The sequence below is a fragment of the Daphnia carinata genome, chromosome 10 (assembly GCF_022539665.2).
Source record: "Daphnia carinata strain CSIRO-1 chromosome 10, CSIRO_AGI_Dcar_HiC_V3, whole genome shotgun sequence".
In the NCBI taxonomy this organism is placed as follows: Eukaryota; Metazoa; Arthropoda; class Branchiopoda; order Diplostraca; family Daphniidae; genus Daphnia; species Daphnia carinata.
The window spans coordinates 6,598,881-6,621,596 of NC_081340.1; the positions used below are offsets into that span (position 1 = coordinate 6,598,881).

A 22,716-nucleotide genomic window follows, 5' to 3' on the forward strand; every position below is an offset into this window, starting at 1 on the left:
CATTTCGGTACAGGAGAAGATTGTGGAGCTGCGGTTTCGACCGGAGTTCGTTTCACTTTAACGTATTGCGCTGACCGACTGGAAACACTTGTAAGTACGGTCAGTGAAAACGAATCCCTAGTAATCTCATCCAAAACATGAAACTTGGACGACCAGAGCGGAACTGACTGCGAAAATGTCTCACCAGTGTGGGAGAGAGAGTCTCGCCGAGTGTTTCCTTTTTTTTTTTTTTTTTTTTTCTTTTTTTTTTTTGTCTTACATGTCCGTTATTATACAGCCAGATTATTCGTTATAGAAACGTGAGAACGACACCAACTCCAGTCAGGATATCTGACAAATTTTGAGAAAACGAGGTTGACGACAACGAGTCTATCTAATATAGCTCGGTGTGAGTTGTATTATGTACTCGTCGTTTATAGGCTCATTCCTGTCGGGTGCCGGCTGTATATTCGTAACGAACGAGTATGTAGGTTCCCGGTAGCGCCCCTCTTTTGTTATCTAGGTTGATATATTGTCTTTTTCTTTTCTCTTTTTTTTTTCTGTTTTGGGACTGTTGTGACTCTGACGTTGAGTCCTCAATAAAAAAAAATATGAGGAAAATAAATAAATAAAAAATAAAAGAGGAGAAGGGGGGGGATGGGAAGGAAGAGAATCCGAGCCGAGCGGACAGCGGGTGGAACGATCGCTGCAGTCCCGAAATAGATGGCAAAGTCTACACGAGCATGCTTACACAGCATAAGTCTTATACTCGTTGGGCGTCGTTACCCAGTGGCAAACAAAAATAAAAATCCCAACTCACACACAGACACACACACACACACACAACACAAATTTTAGGCACACAAGGATGAGTGTGGTGCCCGCCTTCGCACGCATACCAGTTTGTTTTCGCAGTCGCAAAGTTCACGTTCACCTGTCCGGCAGTGTGGGGGTATCTCCAGTTCCTCTTCAGTCATTGAGTTTCTGTGCTATCGGCCTTCACGAAAAAAAAAAAAAGAATTTGTATTTATTTTTACTTTTGAAAGAAAAACAGAGTTGCGAGGGAGACGTACAATTGCCAACAACGAAAGAGGTATCCACCACGGCTGAGAAAGAACGAAATAAAAATATAATTTGTTCGGTAGCTTTAATTCTTTCAAGTGGAACAAATTGACCGAGAGCAGATGAAAGGGAAATGGTAACAATCGTCAGAGATAGACAACAGTTTGTAAAAAAAAAAAAAAAAAGGCAAAAGAAGAATGTTTTTGCCCTAGTCATTCGACCTTGTCATAACTTTGGAATTTTGAAACGTTTTTAAATTTCTTTCCGCTTTTTTTTTTTGCCTCCTTTTTTTTTCGTAACTAACTGGAAGGCTTTAGTTATTAAATAGACACACACATATGGACACTTCAGATCAAGTTGGAAACCACTTGGGGAGGAACGCATCATCATCCCTACATAGCGGTCGATGTCGGGGGGCAATATAGAAAGTGAAAACCATCGAGTGTGTGTCTGTGTGTTATAGTTTTTCCCACACATCTAGTGGAACTAAACGGCCTTTCGTCTCTCTTTAAAAAAAAAGAACCAATGTTGATCTTTTTCTTGTTGTTGTTGTTGTTGTTGTTGTTGTTGTGCAATAGGCGGGATCTCCGACAGCAGCTCATCTCTTCACAGAGCCGAACGTGGTGTGGAACGTTTCTTTCTCCCCGTCTCGCCCTCTTGTAGCAGGCCTACCCCTGGCTGGAACATTTTCACACCCACAGCAACACGAAGAAGAAGAAAAGAAAGAGAAAAGAAGAGGAGGACGGAGAGAAAGTTTTTCGGAGGCAAGCGGGGGTAGAAGCGGGCCTGGCAAGGCGGACAGTTCTCCTCGAAACATGGAATAGTGTTCCAGCAGCTGGCCGAAGCACAACACACACACATGACTTGCGCTGCTGCGAGTCATCTTCTTCTTGCCCGTTTTCGTACCTCTTTTGAAACTGGAGAAACAAGACCATCGTCAGCAGGATGTCTTATCGCGGCTACGTAAGTCCAAACGCCATTGTTTCGTTGCATTTCATTATTTTAATTATTCTTTTTTTATTATTATTTCAATTACGCGTCTGCCATTGTTTTGTTTTGTTTTGTTGTTTATTTTTTTCTCCTTGTCGCAAATGGTTGCCAAGTCGGCCAGAGACATAACTCGTGCCACGGCTCTATCGTGATGTAGGAGCTATTCGATTTAACCCTCTTCCCACCAGCCGTTATCACAGATCATTTGCAAGTCGCAATATTGCTGCTATTCTAACGACAGCGTGAGTTTTGCCGGACGAACGGGAAAAAAACAAACAAAAGAGTCACTTCGTTGTTAGATCGTCATCAACTTGAAAGCAAGGGCCCAGTTTTTCTTTCCTTCTCTCTTTTCAATGTATTTTTGGTGTGTGCGGATATGCGAGCGGCATTGGCGCCAAAGCTGGCTTGTATATTACTGAAAGAACCCGGTCATGTCATTCTTCCCCTTTCTCTCTTTCTTTTTTTCTTTTTTTTTGTTTTTTTTTTGTTCCATCAGTAATTTAGAAACAAAAACAAACTGGGACTGCGCACTCGTTGTTTCTTGTCGACTAAGTGTCCTTGCTCGCCATTGTTCCTCCTATCCCTACGTGGCGCTCTACGTTGTACTTCGTCGTGAGTGTAAGCCATCGTTACCAATCAGTTAGGATGCACGGGGCGGATGGGTTAATGTCCTCGTATTATCGCACACTGTTACGTGTGTATACATCAGGCTTAATACGCCGAGGCTGTAGTGGAGGCTTAAAGACTTGTCTACAGAGATCGAGTGAGATACGGTGGGTAGCATGTTTTATTTTCCGCGTGTAAGTTCAAGGGGAGAACGAAAAAGGGAAAGAAAAAAAAAATAACAACAACAAAAATGAAAAAGAGGTGCAGGAGACGAGATTGGGCCATCAGTTGGGGAGGATTTTCTTTTTTTTTCTTCTTTCTTTCTATGCCTTTCGACTGCCGGGTTTTTCAGTGTTAAAAATACACACAACATCACGCCGGCATACACACACACGGCAGCGCTTCCTTCCCGTTCAAAAAAAAAAAAAAAATATATAAAAAAAAAAAAAAAAAGGGACGAGAAAAACGACTTTGCATACCGTTGACCCGGACAAGCAGCTAAGGCCAGCTTTCGTCTAGCTTTTCCCATACCGGATGAACAACATGGAAACGATAGGGAAGGACGAGAGACGAGAAACAAAAATCATAAAAAATTGAAAGGCCGTTTCTATTTTTTTTTTTTTTTTTTTCCTCTTCTTCTTCTTGTGTGTGTATATATTTTTGAAAGAAGGAAAAGAGATGAAGATGGAGAAGAAAAAAAAAAATCTAGTAAAAATTACATAGTAAAAGTTGACGGGGAGGGTCGAACGCCTCCCGAATTTCTCACGTTCCCCATGTGCTGTGAGCTCTAAAGAAGCAAAAGTTGTGCGCTGCTCTACTTTTAGGATTTCACCTTTCCCCGTCGAGTATATTATCAACGACTCGTATGATGGACCTTGTCGTCATTTCATTTTCTCGTTTTATAATTGCGGTTCAATACGCATTTTTTTTTTTTTTTTTAGAAGATCTAAGTTTTTTGGCTACAGTCATTCAAGCGGAGTCGTAGAAAAGAAGACGGGAAAAAACAGAGATTTTTAAACATTTAAAAGCGATTATAAATAGGGCAATAGCCTACCGTGATTTATGGGAATGAAAGTTATCCGAGAGTTTTATACCTCGGCTCACTGATTCCAGCTCGTCGGCGATGAGAACGTTTAATTTCTTTTTATTATTGTATTAAAAAAGCAAATGCGATTGAAAAATTTCACCGTATCATTTTTGCCAAAGTGAAATTGAATAGAGAAAAAAAAAAAAGCAAAGTCTGAATGGAGGAGGAAAACAAAATAAAAAGCAAAAGAAGATAAAGAAGAAGAGGGGAGAAGACAAAGTCAAAGAAATGAGCAGATGTTAGTGAAACTGTGCGGCATTTTCCATTGGAACGTCGGACAAAAAAAAAGGAAGTTCGCTGTGATGAGACATACGACAAAAAAACTGTCGATGGCCGGACATGTCGGGTACGCGTCAAACACGGAAGTGTGCCCCCCCCCCCTTTTTTTTTATGTGTGTTCTTCTTTCTGTTGGTTCCATTAAGAACGGGAACACTTTTGTGTACACTGGCTAGCTGGCAGAGTAGGCTGACTGACGTTGGCAATCCAGCGTGATGGATCTATATCCTGCCATGCTAATTAACATTGGCTAACACAAAAACAAGACCCAAAGAGAAAAGAAAAAAAAAAACAAATGTCAGTTGGGTGGCACCAAACAGTGAAAGATTCCAGCCAGGAATTTTTTTTTTGTTTTGTCCGGTCGATTGATTTGTCACACAAAAAAAAAGGGGGGGGGGGGGGAGGGTGAAGATCACGCGTTCACGGTCTTTGATTATATCATTTGTTTATTATGTTATCATGTATATATTTTTAAATATCGCCAACGTTTTCGATCGATACGCGCATATCTACAACACTCTTTTGTATGCAAATATAGAGTTCACCGTATTACGGCAGCTACTACTCTTCCTACAAGGTTGGGTGTTTCATTTTATGTGTCACGCAAAACAAACAATTGTGTCCCGGCAGAGTGTAGATTTTTTTCCGTTGTCGTATTGCCGTCATGATTCCGATGTCTCCACAATATTTTTTTCGCACGATTGATTTTTCAAGTGCTCACACCACACCAAAGTCTTTTTTCGTTGTCGTGAATGGATTCTGCTTGTCGAATGACGTTCACTGTGCTTCGACACCAATCCGCTTCTTTTGTTAAAAGAATTCTCTCATTACGCAATTATTGTAACGCATGATATTTAGCAATCCCCCCCCCCCCCCCCGTACACGCTTTCCCTTATTGGCTTCTATTATGCCTTTGTAAGTAGGAGAAAGCCTGTATTCTTTTCGTGTTATCGTCAACACACTTTCGGTTTCATTCTTCTCGAAAAATAATAACAATAAAAAAAAAATTGTAATGAAATCTTTTTTTTTTTTTTTTTTTTTTATTCTGATTGTTGGACAGAACAAAGCGCCGGTCACACCTACAAGGAGTGCAACAGCAACCGGCGGCAATTCGTTCCGGTCAACGTTCTCACCACTTTCGACGACTTCCAGCGCCACTGCGAGTAGCAGCCGCTACGGAAGCGCTGGAACAAACAGAAGTTCTGCCTACTCTGGCAGCGAAGAGCCATCGACGGCCAGGAGTCGACAGAGAGAGGCGTCCGAATCGCCGGCCTCGGCCAAAGTCTCGTACCAACCGGGCGTTCAGGCCAGCAAAATCCCGCCGAGTTACAGTTCGCAAACGAGCCAACGAGACTCGAGCAATTTGAATAGCTCATTAGGATCGGGAATTTCGCGAAGTGATGCCAATAAATCCATGTACGGAACGACGGCCAGCAGCCGGACAGCAACGGATGTAGGAAGATCAGCGGTGGATCGAAATGCGAGTCAAACGGGCTCGAATGGAAATGCCGGACAAGGTGGAAGCAGTGGCTCTAGTAATTCGTATTCGCTCGGGCGTAGCTCGAATTATGGCAACCCGTATAAATTGACGGGCAGCAATGCATCGGCCAGCAACAATGGAAGTCATTACGGTAATGGTTGGGCGGAACGCAGTTCATCCGGTCGAAACAGTCAGGACATTTTAGCCAACGCTGGCAAATCCGGAGCCAGGAACGGTAATACAACGTCGACAACGCCATCTGCCGTGAGCGAGAGCAACTTGTTGTCACCTTACGCGGCTAGCGGAGCCTACCGCCGCAGCAAAAGTCGGGAGAAAGAGGCGGAAGCTCCCAAAACGGAAGCATCCAGCAAAAACGAATCATCGTCGGTGACTCTTCCGCGTTCCTTCCGGGCCTATAATCAGCGAGGCAACACGAGCACGACCTTCCAATCACCGTCTACCTACACGCCCAGAGTTCCGGCAAGTTACGGCCGTTCCACGCACACAACGTCGCGCGATTTGAGCTACGCTTCCGCAACGAAACCGGCAATCCAGCAACCGACGGAGAGGTTGTCCTCGTACAGGAACATGTTTGGCAACAGCGAACCGGCCACCAAGACGCTTCCGGCTGCACCCATGGCGGAGTCGAAATCTATTCCAACGCAAACAGCCGAAGAGGCGGTTAAATCCGCATCGGAAGAATCGGAAGAATCGAGCGATTCCAGCGAGGAAGAAGAGGCCGAATGCAAAGAAGCGGATGTGAACTACGTTGTCAGTCGTGGAACGTCTCCTATTCCTTCCAGTGAATCCGTCCCATCGTCCAGGACGACTTCGGTTCCTATTTCCGGATCCATCCGCAGCCCCAAAATCCTTCACAGTCGTCTGCCCACTGTCGCCGCTAGAGAAGTGCAAACGGAAGAAACGGAATCGAGCCGTCCCAGACGTTTCGTAGGCTACGCGGGATCTCCCTCCGCTTACGGATCGGCCGCATCGTCGTCAAGACCCAGCTCCTACACCGACCGCTATTTCAGCAAGTACGTGACGCCCTCCAGATACGCTTCCGGAACGAGTCCGCCAGCCGGAGAGAAAACTAAATCTCCGCCGACGAGCGGGACGCTTCACAAACCTCCGATTCCGGTGCCCGTCGTGGGTAGCAAAGAGTACCGCAAATCGGCGTTGAATGTCGACCTGGACGATCAGCAGGTGTCGGAATTCCGCAAACGACAGGAAGACTTCCGCGAGGCTCAACGCAAAGCCAAGCGGCAAGCTAGAAAAAGCTCTTCCGGCGGAAGCAAATCGTCCAGCGCTAGTCCGGGTCCGCCTGAGCGCCGAAACGCGTCGCTGACGCCAGCGTCATCTAGGAGGAATTCGATCAACTCGGAGAAGGGAAGCTCTTCGTTGAGCCGCAGTTCGAGTTCCAAGATCCAACCGCAAGCGAAGCAGCAGCCGTCCGTCATCCGCAGCCAATCGAGGCGAAAGATGACGCCCAGCTCCAAGAATTCGAGGTCTTCCAGCTGTTCTTCCAGCTCGTCTTCGGAAGAAGAGGCCGCCGCCGAAGAGGCGCAAGTCAGGATCAAATCGCAGAGCCCCAGCACGGCGTCGAGCACCGTTCAATCCCCTCGAAAGAGCAGCGCTTCTTCTGAATCCATCAGCCGGATCAAACTGTCTCGCACGTCAGCCGAGAGGAGCTTAACACCAGCCTCGCCTACCAGGAGATCCCCTTTACTTCCGACCTCCTCGTCAGCTTCTTCCGCCGTGTCTTCGAAGAGCGCCTCGAAATCTCGATCACCGTCCGTCAACGCATCATTGCCGCCTGCCCATTCGGATTCTCCACAACTGGCCATCCAACCGGCTGACGAGTCGTCGCGCAGCCAATCGAGATCATCGTCGGTCAACTGGTCCAAACTACTGAAAATGACCCGCGGGCCGGACGAGCGGAGCAGCACTTCGCCGGAATCTTTGGCGTCCAAGTCTTCGGCCAGCTCTTCGCAAGGCCACAGGAAGCTAGCCTCGCGTTCGCCTTCGTACAACAAGATGATGCTCCGTTCACCGGAAGATGGAACGAATGGTGGGGTGGGTCGTTCTGTGACTCGATCGCCGTCGGCCAATGCTGGACGAGTGCCAAGCAGGGCCGCTTCGGCTGCATCTCTTTCCTTACCGCCTTCCAGTTTGCCTCCGTCCAACCGGTCGGGACGCACTACGGCGTCGTCGTCGCGCAGTCACATTCCATCGCGCAACGCTTCCGCCCGGAGCATAGCGCGTAGCTGCAGCACATCGACCGATTCGTCGTCGTCGACCGAGTCGGACCGGCGTCCGCAGCACAGCCGCTCCGTTTCGCGCATTAAAGATTCGGCCAGTTCGTCCAAACGGAACAGCATAGAGCCATCTAGCGGCGTTTTAGCTGAATCCTCTTCGTTTGCGTCGAAGCTGGCCTCGTCTTTCGGCTGGTTGCGTAAGCAGAACAGCGAAATCATCCCGTGGTGGCTGCCCAGCACCGAAAACATCCCCGCCAAGGAGCTGGAAGAAGAAGATGCTGGAGTTGATCAACAGATGACGTTGGCGAAAGAGGAAGAATCCAGCACTTCGTCGGCGGACGAGACGCAGAGCTCCTCGTCCACCGACGAGGAAACGGAGAGCACGGAAAATAAACGCGACGACACGGATGTCGAACTCGATGACCTTCCGGCGGATTTAGGGATAGCCAAACCGCCAGAGGATGTGACGATCGGAGGGCTGGCCGATCGAGAATCATCACCGCCTCCGGCCAAGGAATCAGACAGCTGCAGCCGATCCGATGTGAATCCTGAAGAATTGGGAGATCGTTATTCCCCTGACGGTTTCGAATGGCCGGAATGTCCAGCTACCCCACCCATCACTCGCAGTTATCCTTTCTACCGTAGGCCGCCTTCGCCGTACGACAATGTCAAACCGGACGTGCCGGTAATGTCCCCGAGCCTTCAGCCATCGCTGAGCGGTTGTTCCATGAACACGGCGTGGGGTATGGACGCTTTGCGCGCTTTAGAATCCTTGGAAACGATTAACATCCAGCCGCAAAAGTCCAAGTCTCCAATTAGCGACCTCAGCAAGAGCGAGCAGGTCATAAAAACGGAAGAGACTGAAGACGACGACGAAGAGGACGAAGAAGAGGAAGAAGAGGAAGAAGAGGAAGAAGAGGAAGAAGAGGAGCAAGAAGATGAAGAAGAAGTTAAAAAAGAAATAGAAATTAAAGCTGAGGAAGAAGAGGAAGAGGAGGAAGAGGAGGAAGAGGAAGAAGAGGAAGAAAGCGATGATAGCAGCCAAGAGGAAAACGAAGGTATTACAATGTCAAACTCGATGGAAAATTGTATTTTTCTTTTGAAATAGAAGGTTATATACTCTTTTTCTATTGTTATATACATCACAGCGCCATTGTCTGCCGTTTCAGTCGACCAAGTGGAACCGGAGTGCCCAGCCAAAGAGCAGGAAGAGGCAGATTCGGACAGTGTCGACGACAGGTATGTTATTTTCTTCAACAATCTATCGTGCAAAAAAAAAAAAAAAAAATAAAATGCCTTGTGTTTACTTCCTCTATCAGCGGATGTAGAACACAACAAGAACTATGCAATCATCGTGTATGTCTTTGTCCTCTGCCATAGTTTTCTTATCTCATTCTTTTTGTGTGTCGATTCTAGCGCATCGGCGGCTATTCCCTCAACAACGGTGGATCAACCAGAGGTAAAGCTCATTTTCGCAGCATTTCTTTTTTTCATCCAACCAAGAGACTCTAGACCACCAATCAGATTATGCTACAGAATACGCCGTTTTGGGTTACCCACCGTAAAAAAAAAAAAAAAAGGGTCTCGTGTTGTTTTTGTATCGCGTGCCCCATATAACGAACGAGTCAACAGGCACAGAGTTTTCAAAACAAAGAGTCATCTTGACGCGTAGTATAGCTTTCAGCGGTAGCTCGCACCAGTCCCCAGCCAGAAGAGACAGATACCATCGGGATTTCAGGTCCTACCCTCGCCCAGTTGAGTGTCGCACACTATCCGCCCCCCCCCCCCCCCCCCCCCCCCCCCCCCCCCCCCCCCCCCCCCCAAAAAAAAAAAAAAAAAAAAAAAAAAAAAAACCCCCAAAAAAAAAAAAAAAAAAAAAAAAAAAAAAAAAAAATTCGCTGATAACATGCTCCACGTTTCTGGTTAGACTTGGTGCAGCTGTTAAGACGTTAATCGTCAACCGCTACACGCTGTCCAGTTACTCGCCTTGCACAAACGTACGGAACTAAGGATGCGTGTAGGGTTTGTAATGAGAAAGAACAAGAAAAAGAAAAGGCCGTCACAGTGTGTTGTGTAAGCTAATCCGAGTGGGGAAGATCCAGTTCAAGAAAAAACGATGTATATACCTCAAAGCTACACAGTTTTAGTAAAGTCCTTTTCTTTTCCCTACTCGACTCGGTAGCGCAGTGTTATAAATGCCTCGTTCCATGAATAGAATTTTTCGTGCGGGAGCGAGCAGTAAAGCGTCGGCGTTATTTAGACGACCCAGTCCCGTGAAAGAAAAAAATATCGGTTAGTTAGTAGTAGAAAAATACAAGGAGAAGCGGAACAACATTACTATGAAAAGAGACAAGCAGTTTGGAAGATTGTCTATTCTAATTTTTCTGCCGCTCTTAACTCACATTTCAATTACAATTTTTTATTTTTTTTTTGTCCGGGCGATGTGTTTGATGTTGTCATTAATGACACGTAAATTTTTTCGTTGGAAAAAAAAAATAAGAAGAGGGGAATCGAGTTTGGCTGGCCGCGGGAGTTGCTCGGATCGGTTGCGTGCTGCCGTGCGCAACCGAACACTAGCGCCGTATCGCCGGGCAGTTTTGGACTAAACTCCTTCTCGAGTTTTTTTTTTTTTCTGTTGTTTTGAATAAAGCGCTTTCTTGTGTATATATACACACGCGAAAAAAATTAAAAAAAAAAAAGAAGTCGGAGATCGGTGACCGAAATGAGTCACTGGGGCTCATTTTCTTACAAGAGTCGAGCTCTGGTTTTCTCTTCGGAACTCAAAAAGCGCAACACGTTTCAAAGGGATATTGTTGGTCCCGGCTGTCGCCCCCCTTTTTTATTATCAAAAGGCAAACACAACAGAAAAAAAAAACGCCCTTAAAAAAAAAATGCAAACAAAAACAAGGGATTCGGTCGCCTCCGAACTTTTTTTTTTAACAGCTGCCGTTATCTCGATGTTTTCTCCGGTGTTGTGTTGATAGGTTTGCCCCTCTTTTTTAACAAAAAAAAAAAACCTTTCCATGCCCATGTTGCTGAAGATCGAGTGTGGTCATGTTGGGACACGATAGCAGTAGGCTTGATGATGGATGGGCTTTTCACAACAATAAATAGAATGAAACCTTAATGCCAGCGACCTGTAAATTCGCAAGCGGCCTTGTCATCTTCCCCCCTTGAGAAAGAGCAGGAGGATTTACTAGAATTGCATGAGTCATTGTCATTTGCTGTCTAGTTTTTTATTTGGGGCTTATTGTTTTTTTGTTTTTCTTTTTTCTTTTTGTCTGACTCGTTGTGTAGCTGGGAGACGCCACGTTCCAGGTGTACAAGGATGGCGACTACGGGAGTTACCTCGACGTGGAAGCCACACTTAACGAGCAATCTGAAGAGCTGGAAGGATTCCTGGAAAAGTAAGTAGGCCCCCTTTTTTTTTTTTTTTTTTTTTTTAGTTATTACAATTATTTTAGAACTCGTTAAATATTATTTTCTGTTAAGCAAACGCAAACGCAAACGTAGTTTTTGGCCCTCGATTTCTGCCCATGGTCAATTGATTTATGTCCTTGTTTATTGACCTGATGAAGTCCGGCAGACGCCGTTCAAGAGCGCAATTTTTTTTTTTTCATTTCCTCGTCATTGACAAGCTGTGCCATGTTGGGCAATCAGTTTAGCGCTTTCAGTTTAGAAAAAAAAACTGAAGTGTTAAACATTAATAATTGTGCGAGCGGCTAGCCATTAGCTGCGTCAGCAGCTATGCGGCGCATCGCTCTGGCCGAGACCTTTCAATTCCCTCCAAGCAGCCCAGTGTAAACCAGTAGTCTTGATTTATAACCTATCACTTCCTCAAAGAAGATCCTATTTTTTGTTTCTCTCTTGTTTACGTCAAAGAGCGAAACAGTCCACATCCGGATTAGAAAGGCAAGCTACGCCCAATTGCAGCAGCAGTCTAGACTTAGCCCGCAAGTTGTACATCTGTTTTTTTTTTGTTTTTTTTTTTTTACTGGTTTCATCCGACAGAATTCCATTTCCGAAATAATTGATTTTCAAAAGTAAATTGTTTTGTTTTTCATCTTTCGATGACATTCGAAAAGGAAAGTTTTTTTGTTTTTGTTTTTACAGAGCACTTAAGAGAAAGCCCTGAAAGTATTTTGTTTTAACTTTCTCCACATTTTTTAGGGGTTAAAAAAAACCGTGAACTGGTCGGAATCAATCCGTCAATCTCGGTTGCAAGTAGACAGTTGACATAAATCAAGGCGAAAGGTATTTAGTTAAATATGTAGCGGTGGTTTTCAAAAACAAAAAGGGGGCAGAGGCGAATAGAAGACTCGTTTACCAAACTTTAATGTCTTCGAAGAGGGGGGATGAAGTCGAAATTAAGAGGCGCCCGACCTACTTTGTCAAACCGGTGTAGGCGAACCGTCTCCCAGGGATATACTTCTACGACATCAGTTCCGGTGATGTTTTTTTTTTTTTTTTTTTTTTTTTCTCTTGCCTTGTCCACACAAACTTTCCAACCCAAAATTAGGAGAATAAGTTAAGGGAGGAGAAATGTGAACGAAGTCAAAGTACAGTCCAATCTCGGGCACGGCTCTTTTTTTCTCCCAAAGTCTATTTATGAACGCGACTTGTAGCAACAACCCAAAACAGAGCACGTGTCAAATTTGTCTATCAAAACACATCAGTGAAAAAGAGCCAGCGAAAATGAGAACGACGGTATACGCTTTTGTTTCGAGTGAGTTATGAAGGTAGCAAAGTGTAGTAGGGGTTTGAAAAACATTATAATTTGTCGGTCCTAAATTTTAAGAATGTTTCTGCTTTTTAACAGCCGCAAGAATTCGATCGTACTGAGGACGCAGCTGTCTGTCAGAGTAAACGGAATCATGGGTAAATAAAATTTAATACAAAACCTTTTGATTTTGAATTTTAATTGAGAATTTTTATTTTTGCAGATAAATTACTTCACTCGGAAGGACGGGAGTTACGACGAGCCCTTTTCTCGTTGAAGCAAATCTTCCAGGTGGGTTTATATTTAGTTTTGTCGAGAGAAACGAAACCCGTAAAAAAGAAAAAAAAGAAGGTAGGAAGAAAAAGTCCTGCAAACCGTTGAGAGTCACCTCGTATACGTCGACTTTATGTTTACACAAGGGCGTAGTGGCACTACGCGTTTTCTAGCTTCAATATCCGTGAGCGGATCTTCTTGTAGTTTGTGTGTTGATACAACCCGCTGACCTGCTTAACGTCAATCGCCAGGTCGTCATAGTAGAATTTCAAACCCTCCTTTTTATTTTCAATTTTTTGTTCACTTTCTCCGTACAAAAAAAAAAAAATATCCGGTCTATCTTTATCTCAACTTCATTTTTTTTTTCTTGGATGCGCAGGAAGACAAAGACTTGGTACACGAATTCGTTCAAAACGATGGCCTGGCCTGTCTCATCCGAGTGGGTCACAGCGCCGACCAGAACTTCCAGAACTACATCCTCCGCGGTACGGCTAAACAAAACATTCTTCAACTTCATCATTTAAAAAGCTTCTTTTTATTTAAAAAAAAATCCATTAATGCTCATTCCATGTCATTTGTTTCTTTCTACATTTTTTTTTTTTTTTGCTTTCTCTTTTCATTTCCTCGGTCGGGTCATCACCGTCGAACAGCTCTGGGTCAAGTGATGCTCTATGTCGACGGAATGAACGGCGTCATGGAGCACAACCCAACGGTCCAATGGCTCTACTCGCTGATTGCGAGTAAATACCGTTTGGTGGCCAAAACAGCGCTGAAATTGCTCCTCGTATTCGTCGAATACGTCGAAAGCAATTGCCAGCTGCTGGTCAAAGCTGTCGAAGCGGTGGATTCCAGCCAAGGTAAACATCACTAGTATTGTACACGCACATCGTCGTCGTCGTCAGCATCGTTCAATTTGCAATAAATTTGGGTCCGCGTGACGTGCGAAAATTTCGCTTTGCGCAAGTGCGTCATCGGCCGTGCAAATAATAATAACGCGAACCAGTTGGTGGCCATATTCAAGTCTTAATTGATTTGTGTGTTCCAACACTGACACAGATTCCAAGCCGTGGGCCAGTCTGATGCGTTTACTGCAAGAACGAGACTCGTCCGACTCTGAATTGCTTGCCTACGCTGTCACACTTATCAACAAAACGCTACACGGCCTGCCAGATCAGGATTCCTACTACGATCAGATTGAATATCTGGAAGGTCTTGGAATGCAGCAGATTGTCAGCAGGTATGTCTTATCTCGGTTATTGCGGTATGCGAGTTTGAGAACATCTGGATTGTGATTCTGTCTTTGTTGTTTAAAAAGGTTTGTCTCGAAACCCGACGCAGACGCGGATTTGATTCAGCAACTGGAAATTTACGAGCTACAATTGAAGCAAGAAGATGAAGAGCCTTTTGTCGGTTCAGACTATTCAAATCAAAACAGGTAGGAAGCACAAACATGTACGTTTCAACTTCAGACAATTGAAGATGACTCCTTTCAAAACAATTTAATTAGACGTGTTCCACGTAATTGGTGTTCTAATCGCAGATCTCCGCGCCATCCGTCTCATCAGACTCAACAAGGGAACAAGAGTAAGTGCAAACAAATAGAATTCATGCAATTTTTCATTCACTCTTGAATAATGCTTGCCCTCTGTTTCAGGGTTGAACTCATTCCAATTGCTGCAGACGGTCACTGGCGATGGCAAAGGCCAAGAAGAGGACGAATTGTTTGGTGGCGAAGAACCCAACACTATCGTGAGGAAGCTTACGGCATCCCAGTCTAAAAAACATTTAGCTCTGCTGGCCAACGAGTTGGCCGACAAATCGTTCAATCAGTGGAGTTCTTCCTCTTCAGAGTCTTCGTGCTCTATGGAAGATGTCAAACAGCACATGATGAACGGCTCACAGTCTCATATTGATTTGAAAGGTGGGTGTGAAAAACTCTTTGCATCATTAAAAACGTACCTTTTTTTTTTTTTTTCTTTTTACATATCCTGTTTGATTTCTAGGCGTTAATGATGTGGGCGTCACTCCGGCGCTACGTCGCAGAAGAGAACGAGCCGAACGTCAGCGATCGTTAATTCGCGAGCAGGAAGACGCCAGCCGAATGTCGCCTTCGCAAATGGACGAACCCTTTGATGATTGCAGTAGCTCTTTTACTAGTAAACAAAAGGCCAAACTCGAATCATCGGTCTAATGAATATTTATCGTCTTATTAATTATCTTCTCTCATTGTAGTACCAAAGGTGATTACCGTTGCTGACGTTGCTGATGAGAATCGTCGTAATGTCGACCTGACTCTAAACATGCCGCCCATCAGCGAGCGAATCTCGAACTTGCAAAAAGAAAAAGATAAGGACAGTATCGATCGTAACCTTTTGGATATATCTCGTGAAGCCTCGGTTAAAGACCTCACCGAACGTTTACAGGTATAATGAGTAACATTAATGATGAAGAAGAGATGAATGTATCACCTTGTTTCGTACAGGCCAATCACATTTCAGCCAATCCCACGTCGCCTACCGAGGAGAAATGCAATCGATTAGGCGATTTGAGTGGCATTATTTCTAAAGCTAAAGAAGAACTGACCAAATCGAAATCACGACACGATTTGCGTAACTTGAGCGAACAAAATGCCGCGCTTTCACCGACTGGCAAAGCTGAATCGAAGAAATCTGAAAACGAATTACACTGGGAGAGTCTGCTAGAGACGTTGGATCGACCGCTGCAAATTTGCGATCTAGATTTCACCGATTTACAGCAAGAAGAGGATAGTGATCCGTTGAATCCGTCTGTACGGACTAGCGCGTTTGGGCCTCCGCCTCCTCCTCCACCGCCTAACGGTGTCCCTCCGCCCCCAATGGCGGGATTACCGCCACCTCCGCCACCGTCGAAAGCTGCCCTACCTCCAACGATATACTTTGGTGTCCACCTTCATCACAACGGAGGTGAAACGGCTTCAAACACCGTAGTAAAACATAAGAAAACTGTCAAACTTTTCTGGCGGGAGATTCGCGAGGATCAGCTCAGTTTGATTAAAGGGCCAACTTTGTGGGATGAACTTCATCCGGTTGCAATAGACACGAAAAATTTGGAACATCTTTTCGAATCACGCTCGAAAGATTTGTTAACTAAGGTTAGTCGCTGCTTCCTTTTTTTTTTTTTTGATAGTTTTATTTTTTTTTATAACTTGTTTGTTTTGGTTATTAACTACTAATTAATTCGCAAGTTATTTTACTAATTCCTTTCTTTTGTTACATCTTGGCTTCTGTCTTTTTCAACGGCGACTCAACCGATTCTCTCACTCGCTTACACAACATTATAAAATCATGCAGGAGGTGAGCGCCGTTTTCTAACACATTTTCTAATTATTATTATTTTTTTTTAAATCGCTGAAATTAATCCTTTTGATTTACATTTTTTATTATTGTTATCAATCCAAACTTTTGTTCACCGTTACGGTTTCTTGTGCAGAAACAACAAGAATCCACAAAGAATAAGGAGCTGATCGTATTGGATCCCAAACGTTCTAATTCTATTAACATTGGCATGACTAAATTACCACCGCCGAGAACCATCAAAACGGCAATCCTCAAAATGGATTCGACTATAATCAATCGCGAAGGAATAGAGGTAATTCATTTATTATAAGAGGTAAATGCAATAAAGTTTAATTCTCTTGTTTTTCCTTTTATGGCTACAGAAATTATTGACGATGTTGCCGACTGATGAGGAACGTGCTAAAATCCAAGAGGCACAATTGGCTAGCCCGGAGTTGCCACTTGGAAGTGCGGAACAGTTTCTCCTTTCTCTAGCCTCCATCACAGAGTTGGCTGCCAGATTGAAATTATGGCTTTTCAAGTCTGATTATGAAAATATGGAGAAGGTAAAAATCATTTCATTCGAGAGTTGCTTTGAAGTTTACTTATATTTATTATATTCCGTTTAATTAACAAATAGGAACTTGCCGAGCCTCTAATGGATTTGAAACAAGGCATTGAAATATTGCAATCCAATGTGACTTTCAGAGCCATTCTGGCAACTTTGCTTGCTGTAGGCAATTTTCTCAATGGGGCCGAAGTAAGTGTTGACTTGACATTCATGATCGTGTGTTATTGACTCTTGCCAAAGCGCTTGTTAAACCGGTAATTTTTGAAATCTAGATTAAAGGTTTTCAAGTCGACTATTTGGCCAAAGTGCCAGAAGTGAAAGACACAGTGCACAAGCACTCGCTGCTGCATCATCTGTGTCATATGGTGATGGAGCAAAACCTAGAAACGACGGATCTATACTCGGAAATTGGAGCAGTGACGCGGGCTTCGCGAGTGGACTACGACGAGTTGGCTTCCAATCTCAACAAAATGGAGGAGGACTGCAAGGCGTCTTGGGATCATTTGCGGGCCATCGCCAAGCATGATGGAAATACCACCATGAAAATCAAGTATTTTGATAATTGAAACCTTTCGAAGTGTTTTCCATTTAAACTAACAGTTTCATCTTTTGTATGAAAGAATGTCGGAATTTCTGACTGACTGCGCCGAACGGATTATGGTAACAAAACATTCACCTATACTATTTTCAATTGATTGGCATAACCTCAGGCAAACTGTTGTTGTTTTTTGTTTTTTTTGGTAGGTGGCGACAATAGTGCATCGACGCGTGACGAATAGGTAATGACTTAAGTTCAAAGGAAATTCTTAAAGACTGAGGTATAATGCACGAAGTAATTCAAAACAAAACTCGTTTTGTTTTTGAAGGTTTCGAAAATTTCTGCTTTGGTTGGGCACGCCACCTGCTCAGGTGCGTGAAACGAAGCCAGGTGCCTTTTGTCGTATTGTTTCTGAATTTGCCCTGGAATACCGTACAACGCGCGACCGAGTTCTCCAGCAAATGGAGAAAAAGGCGAACCATCGTGAACGAAGCAAAACCCGAGGCAAGATGATCACCCAAATTGGCAGCACCAACGGTCTACCTGGTCTAGGTAGTTACGACTCCCCTGTCACGTACAAAACCAAGGAAGATCGAGCGGATGCTGAACTCCGCCAACTTCTCGGCAGTGATATTTCCGACACGGAATCTATGAGAACAGGGACCTGGGGTCGATCGCGGAAATCAGGTATGCTCAATGAAATTGGTTCTTTGTTAAAAAAAAAAAAATAAGTAAAAGAAATGATCATTATCTTTGAATTCTAGTTGGTTTGGGCCGCAGTACATCGATTCGAGATGATTATCTAACTGATACCGTGACAGATGGCGATGACGAAATTTTAGAAAGTCTCGTTAAAACGGCGACGAGGACAACGACACATCCCCGCGAACGGAAACGAAGCAACCGTCAGCACATCAACGCTGACCGTTCTGCACGTAATTATCGACCTTCTCATTTCTTTTTGCTTGACGGGGTTGGTTATTTAACATCTACACTGGCTGCCCTCTAAATTTCGGGTCATTTTTATTAACAAAAACAAAACACAAATTGGTTTTGGTTTATTTTGGTGTTTTTAATTGTTTCGGTAAAGGCGTACTGAAACGGGTTCTTTCCTCTATCTTTCCTTTTTTGTTTGCTGGCTTGGCTGTAGTCAAGCGGTCACGGACTCGCGACAACAACGTCTTTCAACCACTGCTCGAGGAAAATCGGCATTGAAACTACTCTTCTTTTCGCTAAAGCTTCACACTTCACCCGTAAATTTCAATGCACTGTCTTCTATTCGCTTGCAAGTATAACCTGGATTATCTTTTGGTTTTCTGACTTTCGTTGAACCCACAGTGAGGAGGACACGAAAACACGGGCTGTCCGAAGAGGACCGCAAATATCTGATTACGCTGGCTGCCCAAGTCGCTGCTGCTTGATCATCGTCTACATATTATTCTTCTAGTCTCATCAATTCTCTTTTTGAATTTTATCATCATCCTTAATTTGTGATTGCATATTCGCATCGTTCTGAACTGTAGGGGAGAATTAATCGGGTCTCTACTGGAAGAGTACCTTGGTGAATGATAAAGATTTCCGGTGTGGCAATCGGGGCAGGTTGTTGCTTCTCGTTTGGCGTTGGTGAAAGGATGATAGATCCAGATATGATTTCAGCAAATATTCCCCTAGAGAAAATTGAACAAGAATAGCTTTCAAGTGTTAAAAAAAAAAAAGTTATTGTTTTTTTTTTTTTATATACAGCTTCCTTCACCACTCATTAGAGCACTTGCCTTTGTGATCAAGTCTATTATAGCAAGTCAAGCTCGGGCAGCCAATGGCTTTACCTAGTGTAAATTGTCTGGGTTGTGCTTCCTAGAAGTAAAATGCGTTATCAAAGTTAAACTACGCGTGATGTGTCTCGATGTATGAACGTTGTTCATTATAATCATGAAAAAAAAAGTAATACATGTTTTGTAATAAATACATAGCTAAAAGGAATTGTTTGAAATTCGGTTTGTGTACGATATTTAGATAGAACGAACGGTACGATAAAAAAAATTTTAAGCCCGACTTTTTTTAATTTTTTGTACGAATATTCGGTGTAATTCAAAAACGGCTAACTTGACAAGAAAACGAGTGGCTTTTTCTGAATCAGCGTTAAATTTTGATTATACTGTGTTATTTTCATGGAATTCCAAGAGTTGTCATTTTTGGCCGATTTTGACAAAAGTATGGCAATCCGTTTTACCCAAAATAAAAATAAAAAATATTGGCCTTTTTCTGTTTTACTGCTATTGCCATCTACCGATCACATTTCTAGTTAATTTATCAACGAAAAATCATCATACCCCATTTTGGAATAAACTAAAGGAAAGGAGCAAGAAATTAAAATGTGTTTCCCTATGGCAATCCGTTTTACCCCAAAAAAAAAATTTTGGCTTTCTTTTTCTTTTTTACAGCTATGGCCATCTAGCGGCCAGATTCCTATTTAATTTTCTCATTCATTCCTTCAGACATGGATTGGATATGGTTACTTGAACACTGGATTTGCAAATGCAGTACAGCTGACTTATGTTTCACATGGTCAGTTGGAGATTTCCCAGGCAAAATTTCTAGTAACTCAGCATTTGGTACCATCTTTACTATAATTTTATACAGTATCCTGCATGTGTCATTAATTAAGATTTAAATCCTTTTATAGATTGTCACATCAGTGAGCAAGGTTCAGTTTAGGGATTGAGAGCCCTCAGCGACTATAACACCTAGCCCATATTCAAATTGTAGCACTTGATTGCTGCCACTGATTCTTCAAAATGCCTATCTTGTATGGATTGCTTGACAGCCAAATGGTACTCCGACGTCACATAAATATCAATTGTTTACTTTATTTACATTTATTTAAAATTTTTGAAGGAATGGTTTAAACAAATGCCAAAGATGAGACATACTGGAAAAGCTTGATATGAATGTGTAGAAGTAGTTTTGGAATTCAGAGGTGCAGCCAGCTGTTGGGTAAAACTTCATTAAAATTTTGTTTCAATTCAATATGTTTTAATTACTATTAGTGTGATTACGCAAAGGATTGCGCCATCCAGGCAATGTGGATATTCTGCCACGTACTTGATAAACCGAGGATTCTTCGTCAACATGCAAGATGTTACTCCCTGGTAATGCTTTTCTGCTGAGTTTGTTTAGTTTTCTAATTTTAATCGTCAATGTTGTATTAGTAAACTACTGTTGGCAGAAAAGCTGATACATTGGGAAAACGGTTATGGCAAGTGCGATGAATAAATCACCACAGGTCAGTTGTCTTGTCTGCACAATTGCAACGAAGATGAATCATGGAGTCAAAAACATTAAAAGGTTGTACTATTTTAAATTTTTTCCTGGAGAGGACTAAAAAAAACGAGTTTTATCCACGAAGCAGCTCATTAATCATGTCCCAAACGATTGTCTGCGTCAGCCAGCAATCTTTCAATGGCTAACAAGCATTTAATAGTTTTGAAAATCGTGGTTTGCACTCCCTAAGACGACATTCCTTAATCCTCACCAGTCAATAGATTTGAGTGCAACCATTTCTATTCTGAACTGTCGCCTACGAAATTCTTTTTCCATAAAGTCAGGTGATATGTTATAATGGAAATTGTTGTCAAGACTGCCGAGACCAGGTACATTGTTTACCTTAACGTTTAGTGAACAAAACTACCAAATTTGTAACCTATCTGTTTTTTATGTTGCATGGAACGTCCAACCGGAAAGCCCATGGAAGATCTCTGTGTCCAACACGAAGGGTTCTTCCAACTTTCGTATTCAAGTTTTGGCTATGGTGATCATTTGCAACTGCATAGCCTTTTATAAGCTACTGCCAGGAATCTACAGGAATATGGCAGATGATGAATTTATGTACCATGTAAGCGATATCAATAAGAACGTCTTATGCTTATCTATGTTTTATTTTCTTAATTTAGATTAATAGCAATAGTGAACCTGCGAAGGTTTCTGGTTGGGATGCGATGACGAAAAGTTATAATAATTTGAAGTACGGAATTGAATTTCCCTCCATCAGTCGCCTGTATATTCCCGCGTATTACGGTATTAATTATTTAAAAATTGAAGTGCATATCTGGGCTCCCTTCCTTTCCGTAGCCCCGTTTCCCCTTGACTCGTAATAAGCCCGTAGGGGGTCATGCCCCTACTGTACGGTATATATAAAAATAACATATACCGAGGTTTGGAGGGCTCTGGCCGGAAAGGGGACGTGGGGGTCCGCTTAGTCCGATGATGTGTTCACGGAGGGCGACGTGGCTATCCACAAATCCGAACTAAAGGTTAATCGCTCCAGTAAAAATGTTCCATATCTTCGGCTCTTCTTCCGGCTTCTCTTAGCCAATCACCGGGTAATCTCCCCGGTGGGTCAACAAGGCAGTGTCTCCCCCTGCCTGGGTTGACGGCAACTTTTGAAAGGGCTATTGTGCCTTTTTAAAGTTGCAAAAATAATTCTAATGTGCAGAGAATTGTCAATAAAATTTTTTTTATAAAATATTTTTTGCAAAATTTGTTTATTTCATTGTCTGTGTTCGCACATTACGTTTATCTACTTTTTTGTTTTATTTATCTTGCTCAATTCATCTTTATTGTTTTTGCCACCGTGAGGTATGCATTATTCCCATAGGTTTATCGTTTATCTGTAAGTATTCAATTATTATTTATTACACTCTTTGAATTCTTCAACTTAGATTCAAGGAACATCGTGTAATACCTGGATATTTTCTGAAGTAATTTTATATTTTTATTTTATTTTACTCGTATTGGAACCGATCACCAGACTTTCAGCGTGCAACGCCGATGCTCTAACATTGAGCCACGAGATATATTTAAAATTTTTTTTATCGCATATCAAATGTTATCGTCTAGGATGTTTATGCAGTCTTTTACAATTATATGTTTATCTGTCTATTTTTTCATAAGGTTCATAGCTCTGTGGTAAAACCTTTAGCTGCGATATATGTTACCTAGCGTTCAAACCTCTCCAGATGTATAAAAATAAATGTAGAAAAGAATATTGCAGTATTGCATTTCATTTTTATTCTAAGTGTAAATGCAAGTCCGCAAGCGAATAGAAATAAGCCAACTTAACGTCACATGATTCATAGCTCATTGGTAGCGCATCGGCGCGGTATGCCGAACATCCAGAGTTCGATCCCTGGATAATGAATGAACGCTTACAGAAAAACGATAAACCAATGGAAACAATGCTTACCATCAAAGGTGGCATAAACAATAAAGGTGAATTGAGCAAGCTAGATAAAACAAAAATTGATAAATGTACAATCGTAAATAATGTAAAATCGTTTTTATTGTCCCTCCTTCCACCCACATATCCACCACTATTACATACGTTTCAAAATACAGTAGACAACATACAATACATACACAAATACACTTAAAACTAACCCGTTGGCTGCCACGCCACCTATCTACAATAGCTACTGTCACTATCAAAGGGATAGCGACCAAGGGGGCCGGGTGGGCCGGGCTGAGACGGCGATGAGACCTTTACGGAAATGCACATCCCAGGTCTA

General features: G+C 42.9%; 1 protein-coding gene and 2 long non-coding RNA genes across 3 annotated transcripts; all 3 read left to right on the top strand.

Moving 5' to 3' along the window:
- The first annotated feature begins 1,035 nt into the window (after nucleotides 1-1,035).
- Nucleotides 1,036-19,132, top strand: LOC130701494 (uncharacterized). Its single transcript, XM_057523461.1, is given in 29 exon segments — nucleotides 1,036-1,072; nucleotides 1,620-2,004; nucleotides 4,540-4,578; nucleotides 5,062-8,794; nucleotides 8,885-8,975; nucleotides 9,153-9,195; nucleotides 11,034-11,143; nucleotides 12,556-12,614; nucleotides 12,680-12,747; nucleotides 13,109-13,214; nucleotides 13,380-13,586; nucleotides 13,786-13,966; nucleotides 14,045-14,164; nucleotides 14,237-14,313; nucleotides 14,384-14,650; nucleotides 14,733-14,885; nucleotides 14,962-15,152; nucleotides 15,212-15,859; nucleotides 16,198-16,356; nucleotides 16,427-16,609; nucleotides 16,684-16,803; nucleotides 16,887-17,164; nucleotides 17,235-17,274; nucleotides 17,359-17,393; nucleotides 17,481-17,839; nucleotides 17,917-18,014; nucleotides 18,016-18,087; nucleotides 18,303-18,405; nucleotides 18,491-19,132. Coding segments are annotated over 28 exon segments (7,641 nt in total). The 5' UTR covers nucleotides 1,036-1,072; nucleotides 1,620-1,986; the 3' UTR covers nucleotides 18,574-19,132.
- A 503-nt stretch (nucleotides 19,133-19,635) lies between these two features.
- LOC130701553 (uncharacterized) lies at nucleotides 19,636-20,145 on the top strand. Its single transcript, XR_009004098.2, has 3 exons — nucleotides 19,636-19,764; nucleotides 19,836-19,983; nucleotides 20,048-20,145. It is a non-coding gene; the product is annotated as an uncharacterized LOC130701553 (long non-coding RNA).
- Nucleotides 20,146-20,213: 68 nt separating this feature from the next.
- On the top strand, nucleotides 20,214-20,796 carry LOC132088415 (uncharacterized). Its single transcript, XR_009421972.1, has 3 exons — nucleotides 20,214-20,301; nucleotides 20,362-20,497; nucleotides 20,562-20,796. It is a non-coding gene; the product is annotated as an uncharacterized LOC132088415 (long non-coding RNA).
- The last annotated feature ends 1,920 nt before the right edge of the window (nucleotides 20,797-22,716 follow it).